We start from the raw sequence: 12,979 nt of genomic DNA on the forward strand, positions 1-12,979 counted from the left end.
GACTTCAGAACAGAAACACAGTACTCATAAAGTACTGATACAGACTTCAGAACAGAAACACAGTACTCATAAAGTACTGATACAGACTTCAGAACAGAATCACAGTACTCATAAAGTACTGATACAGACTTCAGAACAGAATCACAGTACTCATAAAGTACTGATACAGACTCTAGAACAGAAACACAACACAGTACTCATAAAGTACTGATACAGACTCTAGAACAGAATCACAGTACTCATAAAGTACTGATACAGACTTCAGAACAGAATCACAGTACTCATAAAGTACTGATACAGACTTCAGAACAGAATCACAGTACTCATAAAGTACTGATACAGACTTCAGAACAGAATCACAGTACTCATAAAGTACTGATACAGACTTCAGAACAGAAACACAGTACTCATAAAGTACTAATACAGACTCTAGAACAGAAACACAGTACTCATAAAGTACTGATACAGACTTCAGAACAGAAACACAGTACTCATAAAGTACTGATACAGACTCTAGAACAGAAACACAGTACTCATAAAGTACTGATACAGACTTCAGAACAGAATCACAGTACTCATAAAGTACTGATACAGACTTCAGAACAGAATCACAGTACTCATAAAGTACTGATACAGACTCTAGAACAGAAACACAGTACTCATAAAGTACTGATACAGACTTCAGAACAGAATCACAGTACTCATAAAGTACTGATAGTATGAGTGTAAAGTGTATCTCTGCCTTACAGTACCTTGTCGCTGAGATCCATGCTGGTAGCAGAGTAAGCAATCTGTGGTATGTTGAACAGCTGTAGCAGGTTCTGCACCTGGATGGCCACAGAGCTGGAACCCGGTCCTATCAATCCTACAATGGGTTTCTTCCCTCTAACAGGGGTCATCTCTATCCCGTCCTCCCCCAGACATTTCCCCAGGCTCAGACTCTCCTCCTCCTCGTTGGAGACCAGCGTGTCTCTGATAAACTCTATGCTCTGTTCTAATGCCACTGCACTGTGCCAGCAAGAGTCCCTGTAAGAGGGGGAAGGATACACACACACACACACACACACATAACACACACATAACACATAAAACACACACACACACACATATAACACACACATAACACACACACACACATATATAACACACACACACACACATAACACATAACACATAACACACACACACACACACACACACATAACACACATAACACAAGGTTAGTGAGTCCCTGTGGAGTTCAACCGTTATGCAGTTGAATTTAACACACACCCCTGTCCAAAGAGTTGCTACCTGATCTCACAGCCCAGGGTGATGTTGGGGAGGAGGTGAGGGTCAGAGTTGATCAGGTCCAGAGTGTGCATCATGGCCTCCACACGCTGGATACCATACTGTTCTCTGACAGCTCCACACTTACGCTCATGGACCTATGGATTACAGACACACACACTACGTCACACACACACACACACGTCGTCACATACACACACTACGTCACACAGACACACACGTCGTCACATACACACACACACACATACACACACACACACACACACACACACACACACACACACACACACACACACACACACACACACACACACACACATGACACGTCGTCACATACACACACTCCAATACACACACACAGTCCGTTAGACACACACATGACATCACATAAACACACTCCAACACACACACACACAGTCCGTCAGACATACACACGACACGCTGTCACATACACACACTCCAACACACACACACACTCCAACACACACACTCCAAACCACAGTGTACCTTGTCTGCAGGAGGTTGGTGGTGAACAGAGAACAGCGCTCCTATGATGATGTCACCAGGAATGTGAGCCAGGACTCTCCTTTCATTGGCCTGAGCCTCGACCCCAACATGAACTCCAGGGGTCACCCAGCCCAGGACATCCCCCAGCAACATACACACCAGGAGGAGCCACACGTACACCCCTCCACCACCTCCTCTCATTCTCTCTCTCCTCCTCTGTCCTCCCTCCATCCCCTGTCTCCTCCTCTCTCCTCCCTCCATCTTCACTCTCATCGTCTCTCCTCCCTCCATCTTCTGAATCTTTAGCAATGTGCTTCAGTTGGTTGGAGCATGGTGGTGGTGATGTCACTACCAGTGTCGTGCTTTGGTTCGTTGAAATAGGACCGTCTCACTCCATCTAGAACCTGCCTGTGCCTGTGTGAGCTCTGTGTTGCTCAGGGCAACCTCTTCATCCCAGAAGGTTACAGAGATCCAGGAAGAGTTATCAGGAGACTTTGACTCCACTCAGGGCTCTGGAATGATCTGGAACGATTCAGCATGGAACCCTCCACAGTGTCACCATGGTAACACTTTACTTCTCCTCAGTGTTTCCTCGTTGTTTCCTCGTGTCTTTACCTTAGAAGGAGATGGCAGGGGTGTTACAGTACAACCTCTATATGCCTCCTATTTAACTCTGGACCTCAAAGCCAGTTCCACTGTTTGTTTTTTCATTCCTCTGCTCTAATCAGGGACTGATTTAGACCTGGGACACCAGGTGGGTGATTCCCCTCTAATCAGGGACTGATTTAGACCTGGGACACCAGGTGGGTGATTCCCCTCTAATCAGGGACTGGTTTAGACCTGGGACACCAGGTGGGTGATTCCCCTCTAATCAGGGACTGATTTAGACCTGGGACACCAGGTGGGTGATTCCCCTCTAATCAGGGACTGATTTAGACCTGGGACACCAGGTGGGTGATTCCCCTCTAATCAGGGCCTGATTTAGACCTGGGACACCAGGTGGGTGATTCCCCTCTAATCAGGGCCTGATTTAGACCTGGGACACCAGGTGGGTGATTCCCTCTCTAATCAGGGACTGATTTAGACCTGGGATACCAGGTGGGTGATTCCCCTCTAATCAGGGACTGGTTTAGACCTGGGACACCAGGCGGGTGATTCCCCTCTAATCAGGGACTGATTTAGACCTGGGACAGTAGGTGGGTGATTCCCCTCTAATCAGGGACTGGTTTAGACCTGGGACACCAGGTGGGTGATTCCCCTCTAATCAGGGACTGATTTAGACCTGGGACAACAGGTGGGTGATTCCCCTCTAATCAGGGACTGATTTAGACCTGGGACACCAGGTGGGTGATTCCCCTCTAATCAGGGACTGGTTTAGACCTGGGACACCAGGTGGGTGATTCCCCTCTAATCAGGGACTGATTTAGACCTGGGACAACAGGTGGGTGATTCCCCTCTAATCAGGGACTGATTTAGACCTGGGACACCAGGTGGGTGATTCCCCTCTAATCAGGGACTGATTTAGACCTGGGACACCAGGTGGGTGATTCTCCTCTAATCTGGGAGTGATTTAGACCTGGGACAACAGGTGGGTGATTCCCCTCTAATCAGGGCCTGATTTAGACCTGGGACAGCAGGTGGGTGATTCCCCTCTAATCAGGGACTGATTTAGACCTGGGACACCAGGTGGGTGATTCCCCTCTAAACAGGGCCTGATTTAGACCTGGGACACCAGGTGGGTGATAGCTCCAAAAGAGGTTAGTAGCTATGACTGCATGACAGAGCTTTATTCAGAGACATCCAGTGGCTAGCCACACTGCAAACGTATTTGTACCAGGTTCCCGCTGTGACGTAATTGTACTGACTGTCCACCTCAACATACCCGATACTCTCCTGGGGCCTCATTTATAAATTGTGCATATGTACAGAATATGTCATTTATAAATTGTTCGTATGTACAGAACATCTCATTTATCAATTACGCATATGTACAGAATATCTCATTTATAAATTGATAATAACACAGTATATAGCCCAGATAGCACAGTAAATAGCCTAGTATATAACCTAGATTGCCTAGTAAATAGCCCAGATAGCCTAGTATATAGCCCAGATAGCCTAGTAAATAGCCCAGATAGCCCAGTAAATAGCCCAGATAGTCTAGTATATAGCCTAGTATATAGCCCAGATAGCCTAGTATATAGCCCAGATAGTATAGTATATAGCCTAGTAAATTGCCCAGATAGCCTAGTATATAGCCCAGATAGCCTAGTATATAGCCCAGATAGCCTAGTAAATAGCCCAGATAGCCCAGTAAATAGCCTAGATGGTTTAGTATATAGCCCAGATAGCCCAGTAAATAGCCCAGATGGTTTAGTATATAGCCCAGATAGCCTAGTATATAGCCCAGATAGCCTAGTAAATAGCCCAGATAGCTTAGTAAATAGCCCAGATGGTTTAGTATATAGCCCAGATAGCCTAGTAAATAGCCCAGATAGCCCAGTAAATAGCCCAGATAGCCCAGTAAATAGCCCAGATAGCCCAGTAAATAGCCCAGATGGCCTAGTAAATAGCCCAGATAGCCCAGTAAATAGCCCAGATAGCCCAGTAAATAGCCCAGATAGCCCAGTAAATAGCCCAGATAGCCCAGTAAATAGCCCAGATAGCCTAGTAAATAGCCCAGATAGCCCAGTAAATAGCCCAGATAGCCCAGTAAATAGCCCAGATAGCCTACAACAAAATGTGAAATACATCCCATAGAACGAGCAGTTAATGGCCTACAGACAAATTTAACAGGTGAACATCAAGACAGTTGGACTTTTACTTTGAACTATGTTTGCTACTACTCTATGTAGCCTACTGCCATTGTTTTCAGTAGCCTAGACAATGGGTATTTCTCAAAATGCATACTACCGTGCTCCGAGCACGCAAATTGACTCTAGACCAGCCTATATCATCTACTGCATCTTTATGTAATACATGTATCACTAGCTACTTTAACTATGCCACTTTGTTTACATACTCATCTCATATGTATATACTGTACTCGATATCATCTACTGCATCTTTATGTAATACATGTATCACTAGCCACTTTAACTATGCCACTTTGTTTACATACTCATCTCATATGTATATACTGTACTCGATACCATCTACTGTATCTTGCCTATGCCGCTCTGTACCATCACTCATTCATATATCCTTATGTACATATTCTTTATCCCCTTACACTGTGTATAAGACAGTAGTTTTGGAATTGTTAGTTAGATTACTTGTTGGTTATTACTGCATTGTCGGAACTAGAAGCACAAGCATTTCGCTACACTCGCATTAACATCTGCTAACCATGTGTATGTGACAAATAACATTTGATTTGATTTGATTTGACCAGAGTGTTTATTTGAGTCCAAATCAAAGTATATTAAAACGGAGCACGTCTGTGCATATTTGACGCAACTTCAACAAAAAGTATGGAAAGAAATATGATGCAACCATGTAGATATGCCGCAAAATGTTTTGAAATCGACAGGCGGACATTATTTGAGTGAGAGAAAATACACTTCGACTTCGGGATGAAATGTTGCCCATTCACATTTTAAATGTTGCTTGACTACAATATTTTATCTTGATACGTTAATAAATACATTTTGGCATGTTTACCTGCCTACATACCGTAGATAGCGAGCCCATAATAAGTCAATAGGGTTAACTGCCTAGCTACTGGTACTGTTAGCTAGCTACCCACAAAGAATCTATCCCGCATAATATTAGTTTTAGGTCACATATAGCTAGCTGATAGTTATGAAGTAAAACAGTTGCTTTGTGTCTATGTTGTTTCCTCTCTATTGCAGTTGTTGCCCTGGCTGGAAGACGGTTCAGTGAATGGGTACTGTAAGTACATAGTAAGTCATTTGGGTTAAATTGCTAGTTAGCTAGCCACAAAGAATTGGTAGCAATCTCCCCCCAAATATTTTTTTTACAGCTACCTTGCTTAACATTAGTTTTAGGTCATTTTTGCCTGTTTAACTAGCTGTCTAAATAGATTATTACAATCGACATATCTAGCTAATAATTATGAAGTAAAAATGTTTATTTTGCCTATATCTTGTTTGGTCTCTATTGTTGGATTTGTCCTGACTGGAAGGTTCAGTGAAGTGGGGAGGTGAACCGTGAGGTAATGCAGTAGAGGGGGAGTGTAAATCTATTGTTTTATGCATTCCTAACACACTCTCGCCCTCCCATATGAGAGTACGGAGCATGAGAGTACGGAGCATGAGAGTACGGTGCATGGTAGTGCGGAGCATGAGAGTACGGAGCATGAGAGTACGGAGCATGAGAGTACGGAGCATGAGAGTACGGAGCATGAGAGTACGGAGCATGAGAGTACGGAGCATGGTAGTACGGAGCATGGTAGTACGGAGCATGGTAGTACAGAGCATGAGAGTACGGAGCATGAGAGTACGGAGCATGGTAGTACAGAGCATGGTAGTACGGAGCATGAGAGTATGGAGCATGAGAGTGCGGAGCATGAGAGTGCGGAGCATGGTAGTACAGAGCATGAGAGTACGGAGCATGAGAGTGCGGAGCATGAGAGTGCGGAGCATGAGAGTGCGGAGCATGAGAGTACGGAGCATGGTAGTACGGAGCATGGTAGTACGGAGCATGGTAGTGCGGAGCATGAGAGTACGGAGCATGAGAGTGCGGAGCATGAGAGTACGGAGCATGGTAGTACGGAGCATGAGAGTACGGAGCATGAGAGTGCGGAGCATGAGAGTGGTATGAGAGTGCGGAGCATGGTAGTACGGAGCATGGTAGTACGGAGCATGAGAGTACGGAGCATGAGAGTGCGGAGCATGGTGAGAGTGCGGAGCATGAGAGTGCGGAGCATGAGAGTACGGAGCATGGTAGTACGGAGCATGGTAGTACGGAGCATGGTAGTGCGGAGCATGAGAGTGCGGAGCATGAGAGTGCGGAGCATGAGAGTGCGGAGCATGAGAGTACGGAGCATGGTAGTGCGGAGAATGAGAGTGCGGAGCATGAGGAGTGCATGAGAGTGCGGAGCATGAGTAGTGCGGAGCATGAGTAGTACGGAGCATGGTAGTACGGAGCATGAGAGTGCGGAGCATGAGAGTGCGGAGCATGAGAGTGCGGAGAATGAGAGTGCGGAGCATGAGAGTGCGGAGCATGAGAGTGCGGAGCATGAGAGTACGGAGCATGAGAGTACGGAGCATGAGAGTACGGAGAATGAGAGTGCGGAGCATGAGAGTACGGAGCATGAGAGTACGGAGCATGAGAGTGCGGAGCATGAGAGTGAGCATATTGAGAAACATCCAATGTTTCAGAATTTAGACTGGGGGTTAAAGACAATACACAACATTATTGATTTATAACGTTCTGCAGACAGGGCCACAACAATTGACCATTGTTTTCTCTTTCAGAAACTGTCACAGGCTTTTGCGAAATACTGCATAAATGACTGCAAAACATTTTAACATTCTGCCAACACAGTAAATAGACCAGTATTTGACAGTATGGGTAGGCTACGGTATTGCTGTGTGAAATGGAGTGTGACATCATTGCCTATTTAATCTCAGAGCCTATACCAAGACAGGACATAGAAACCCAATAATCTATTGATAAAATAAATATTTAACAACAATCGGTCCTCTGCATAGAAGTGTCGGCTGTATCCTACTTTTAAATGGTTTCAAATATACAACCAATCTTGCAGAATGCATGGACAGGCACTCGTTATTGACAGCATGAATGTTTAGTTGGGGAAAGAAGTAACCGCAAAATATAAACATTCTGCCCACACATCTAAACATTCTGCCCACACATCTAAACATTCTGCCCACACATCTAAACATTCTGCCCACACATCTAAACATTCTGCCCACACATCTAAACATTCTTTCCACACATCTAAACATTCTGCCCAGACATCTAAACATTCTGCCCAGACATCTAAACATTCTGCCCAGACATCTAAACATTCTGCCCACACATCTAAACATTCTTTCCCACACATCTAAACATTCTGCCCAGACATCTAAACATTCTGCCCAGACATCTAAACATTCTGCCCAGACATCTAAACATTCTGCCCAGACATCTAAACATTCTGCCCAGACATCTAAACATTCTGCCCAGACATCTAAACATTCTGCCCACACATCTAAACATTCTGCCCAGACATCTAAACATTCTGCCCACACATCTAAACATTCTGCCCACACATCTAAACATTCTGCCCAGACATCTAAACATTCTGCCCAGACATCTAAACATTCTGCCCACACATCTAAACATTCTGCCCACACATCTAAACATTCTGCCCACACATCTAAACATTCTGCCCACACATCTAAACATTCTGCCCACACATCTAAACATTCTGCCCACACATCTAAACATTCTGCCCAGACATCTAAACATTCTGCCCAGACATCTAAACATTCTGCCCAGACATCTAAACATTCTGCCCAGACATCTAAACATTCTGCCCAGACATCTAAACATTCTGCCCAGACATCTAAACATTCTGCCCAGACATCTAAACATTCTGCCCAGACATCTAAACATTCTGCCCAGACATCTAAACATTCTGCCCACACATCTAAACATTCTGCCCAGACATCTAAACATTCTGCCCAGACATCTAAACATTCTGCCCAGACATCTAAACATTCTGCCCAGACATCTAAACATTCTGCCCAGACATCTAAACATTCTGCCCAGACATCTAAACATTCTGCCCAGACATCTAAACATTCTGCCCAGACATCTAAACATTCTGCCCACACATCTAAACATTCTGCCCAGACATCTAAACATTCTGCCCAGACATCTAAACATTCTGCCCACACATCTAAACATTCTGCCCAGACATCTAAACATTCTGCCCAGACATCTAAACATTCTGCCCAGACATCTAAACATTCTGCCCAGACATCTAAACATTCTGCCCAGACATCTAAACATTCTGCCCAGACATCTAAACATTCTGCCCAACATCTAAACATTCTGCCCAGACATCTAAACATTCTGCCCAGACATCTAAACATTCTGCCCAGACATCTAAACATTCTGCCCAGACATCTAAACATTCTGCCCATTCTAAATGTAAACATTCTGCCCACATCTAAACATTCTGCCCACACATCTAAACATTCTGCCCAGACATCTAAACATTCTGCCCAGACATCTAAACATTCTGCCCAGACATCTAAACATTCTGCCCAGACATCTAAACATTCTGCCCAGACATCTAAACATTCTGCCCAGACATCTAAACATTCTGCCCAGACATCTAAACATTCTGCCCAGACATCTAAACATTCTGCCCACATCTAAACATTCTGCCCAAACAAACATTCTGCCCAGACATCTAAACATTCTGCCCAGACATCTAAACATTCTGCCCACACATCTAAACATTCTGCCCAGACATCTAAACATTCTGCCCAGACATCTAAACATTCTGCCCAGACATCTAAACATTCTGCCCACACATCTAAACATTCTGCCCAGACATGTAAACATTCTGCCCAGACATCTAAACATTCTGCCCAGACATCTAAACATTCTGCCCAGACATCTAAACATTCTGCCCAGACATCTAAACATTCTGCCCAGACATCTAAACATTCTGCCCAGACATCTAAACATTCTGCCCATCTAAACATTCTGCCCAGACATCTAAACATTCTGCCCAGACATCTAAACATTCTGCCCACACATCTAAACATTCTGCCCAGACATCTAAACATTCTGCCCAGACATCTAAACATTCTGCCCACACATCTAAACATTCTGCCCAGACATCTAAACATTCTGCCCAGACATCTAAACATTCTGCCCAGACATCTAAACATTCTGCCCAGACATCTAAACATTCTGCCCAGACATCTAAACATTCTGCCCAGACATGCCTCTACAGAAATATGATAAAATATGCCATTGCTCTTTCTTTTACAAACTGTTGTGGCTAATTCCAATAGGAAGGGATTAATACCCCTGTCCTATAGGGTAAGAGATGAATACCCCTGTACTATAGGGTAAGGGATTAATACCCCTGTCCTATAGGGTAAGAGATGAATACCCCTGTCCTATAGGGTAAGAGATGAATACCCCTGTCCTATAGGGTAAGAGATGAATACCCCTGTCCTATAGGGTAAGAGATGAATACCCCTGTCCTATAGGGTAAGAGATGAATACCCCTGTCCTATAGGGTAGGGATTAATACTGTCCTATAGGGTAAGAGATGAATACCCCTGTCCTATAGGGTAAGAGATGAATACCCCTGTCCTATAGGGTAAGAGATGAATACCCCTGTCCTATAGGGTAAGAGATGAATACCCCTGTCCTATAGGATGAATAAGAGATGAATACCCCTGTCCTATAGGGTAAGAGATGAATACCCCTGTCCTATAGGGTAAGGGATTAATACCCCTGTCCTATAGGGTAAGAGTTGAATACCCCTGTCCTATAGGGTAAGAGATGAATACCCCTGTCCTATAGGGTAAGAGATTAATACCCCTGTCCTATAGGGTAAGAGATGAATACCCCTGTTCTATAGGGTAAGAGATGAATACCCCTGTCCTATAGGTTAAGAGATGAATACCCCTGTCCTATAGGGTAAGGGATTAATACCCCTGTCCTATAGGGTAAGAGATGAATACCCCTGTCCTATAGGGTAAGAGATGAATACCCCTGTTCTATAGGTTAAGAGATGAATACCCCTGTCCTATAGGTTAAGAGATGAATACCCCTGTCCTATAGGGTAAGAGATGAATACCCCTGTCCTATAGGGTAAGGGATTAATACCCCTGTCCTATAGGGTAAGAGATGAATACCCCTGTCCTATAGGGTAAGAGATGAATACCCCTGTCCTATAGGTTAAGAGATGAATACCCCTGTCCTATAGGGTAAGAGATGAATACCCCTGTCCTATAGGGTAAGAGATGAATACCCCTGTCCTATAGGGTAAGAGATGAATACCCCTGTCCTATAGGGTAAGAGATGAATACCCCTGTCCTATAGGGTAAGAGTTGATTACCCCTGTCCTACACTCTATAGTAAGTCAAACATACCCTATTCTGATTCGTAACGATAGTTAGGGTACCGTGTGGGTACCGTGTGGCTCAGTTAGTAGCTCATGTTGGTTGCAACACAAGGGTTGTGAGTTTGATTCCCACAGGGTGCCAGAACAAAAAATTAAGAACATTTATTCACTCGCTACCATAAATCACTCTGGACAAGACCGTCTGCTTAATCACTAAAATATAAATTATTCTGGATAAGACCGTCTGCTTAATCACTAAAATATAAATTATTCTGGATAAGACCGTCTGCTTAATCACTAAAATATAAATCACTCTGGATAAGACAGTCTGCTTAATCACTAAAATATAAATTATTCTGGATAAGACAGTCTGCTTAATCACTAAAATATAAATTATTCTGGATAAGACAGTCTGCTTAATCACTAAAATATAAATTATTCTGGATAAGACAGTCTGCTTAATCACTAAAATATAAATTATTCTGGATAAGACAGTCTGCTTAATCACTAAAATATAAATTATTCTGGATAAGACAGTCTGCTTAATCACTAAAATATAAATTATTCTGGATAAGACAGTCTGCTTAATCACTAAAATAGAAATTATTCTGGATAAGACAGTCTGCTTAATCACTAAAATATAAATTATTCTGGATAAGACAGTCTGCTTAATCACTAAAATATAAATTATTCTGGATAAGACAGTCTGCTTAATCACTAAAATATAAATTATTCTGGATAAGACAGTCTGCTTAATCACTAAAATATAAATTATTCTGGATAAGACAGTCTGCTTAATCACTAAAATATAAATTATTCTGGATAAGACAGTCTGCTTAATCACTAAAATATAAATTATTCTGGATAAGACAGTCTGCTTAATCACTAAAATATAAATTATTCTGGATAAGACAGTCTGCTTAATCACTAAAATATAAATTATTCTGGATAAGACAGTCTGCTTAATCACTAAAATATAAATTATTCTGGATAAGACAGTCTGCTTAATCACTAAAATATAAATTATTCTGGATAAGACAGTCTGCTTAATCACTAAAATATAAATCACTCTGGATAAGACCGTCTGCTTAATCACTAAAATGTAAATTATTCTGGATAAGACCGTCTGATTAAATCACTCAAACGTAAATCACTCTGGATAAGAACGTCTGTTTAAATCACTAAAATGTAAGTGTAATGTAGGTCTACCGGTTGACTGTCATTTTTACCGCTGCGTTTTGGACGTGTTTTTACATAGTGTTTCATTGCTGTCCATGGTCCGGAAATGAAATTAATTTAATTGTGACTGAGCCACAACTATATCATTAATGATTCATAAGCTTATTTAACAGCTGGATACTGACACTCCGATAGACCAATATAGCTCAAATTCATTCAAAAGCTTTACAAAAATACAGAATGCGCGTACACGTGAAAGATGCTCCAAACAGGAATCTTTGAAAATACAGTTTTTCATTTATGATCAAATATATTGATAATAAATAATTGAATATCTGATATCTATGATAGCATTTCCTTAAAATAAAAAAAAGCGTTTGTATCACAGAGTAAATGTTGATTACTTTACCTCCTCTGCTTCCTCTTCATGCTCAATATTCCCTGTCATTGAGAGGACAGAAATTCCATCAACCAGTTGTATCGGGAGAGTATAGGCAGACTGCTCCTCCTTAATGACAGACCAGCTAACAGAACGGAACAGATTCATCGCTGGGACAAAGTCATCATCACGATTTCACTAATATGATTCAAATCTATAAATCACAGTCAAGTTTATAAGGCTCGTCCCGTCGTTTTTAACCTGACTAAGAAGTAGAATCCTGTTGGGAAAATGATGTTAATTAAAAGTACCATTTATATTCCCAAAACAAACATCGAAAGTGTGATACTGTTGCTGTTTCCTGTTGTCATGCCTTTTTGATTTATAGCCCAAATGTCAGACTTTATACACATCCGGTTTTTAAATGTCCAAATTCATAATCAATGTGCTGAAATGAGTTGGTACATGTTGAAGATCAATACATTAAAAGCACGTTCCACACTTGTGTTCAGATTACTGTATTTTGCTTAAATGAGTAAAAAGTAAAGTTCATA

At 42.4% G+C, this 12,979-nt stretch overlaps 1 protein-coding gene across 1 annotated transcript in view; it reads right to left on the reverse strand.

Moving 5' to 3' along the window:
* LOC112241035 (metabotropic glutamate receptor 5-like) overlaps nucleotides 1-12,773 on the reverse strand; it is a 96,854-nt gene extending 84,081 nt beyond the window's left edge. The window contains exons 1-4 of the mRNA XM_042311728.1: nucleotides 12,456-12,773; nucleotides 1,798-2,412; nucleotides 1,294-1,427; nucleotides 753-1,026 (exon numbers count right to left, since the gene is read on the reverse strand). Of these exons, the coding sequence (XP_042167662.1) occupies nucleotides 753-1,026; nucleotides 1,294-1,427; nucleotides 1,798-2,088 (699 nt within the window). The 5' untranslated portion in view covers nucleotides 2,089-2,412; nucleotides 12,456-12,773. The remainder of the gene's footprint in view (nucleotides 1-752; nucleotides 1,027-1,293; nucleotides 1,428-1,797; nucleotides 2,413-12,455) is intronic.
* Between the last annotated feature and the right edge of the window lie 206 nt (nucleotides 12,774-12,979).

Source organism: Oncorhynchus tshawytscha, linkage group LG33 (genome assembly GCF_018296145.1).
Source record: "Oncorhynchus tshawytscha isolate Ot180627B linkage group LG33, Otsh_v2.0, whole genome shotgun sequence".
In the NCBI taxonomy this organism is placed as follows: domain Eukaryota; kingdom Metazoa; phylum Chordata; class Actinopteri; order Salmoniformes; family Salmonidae; genus Oncorhynchus; species Oncorhynchus tshawytscha.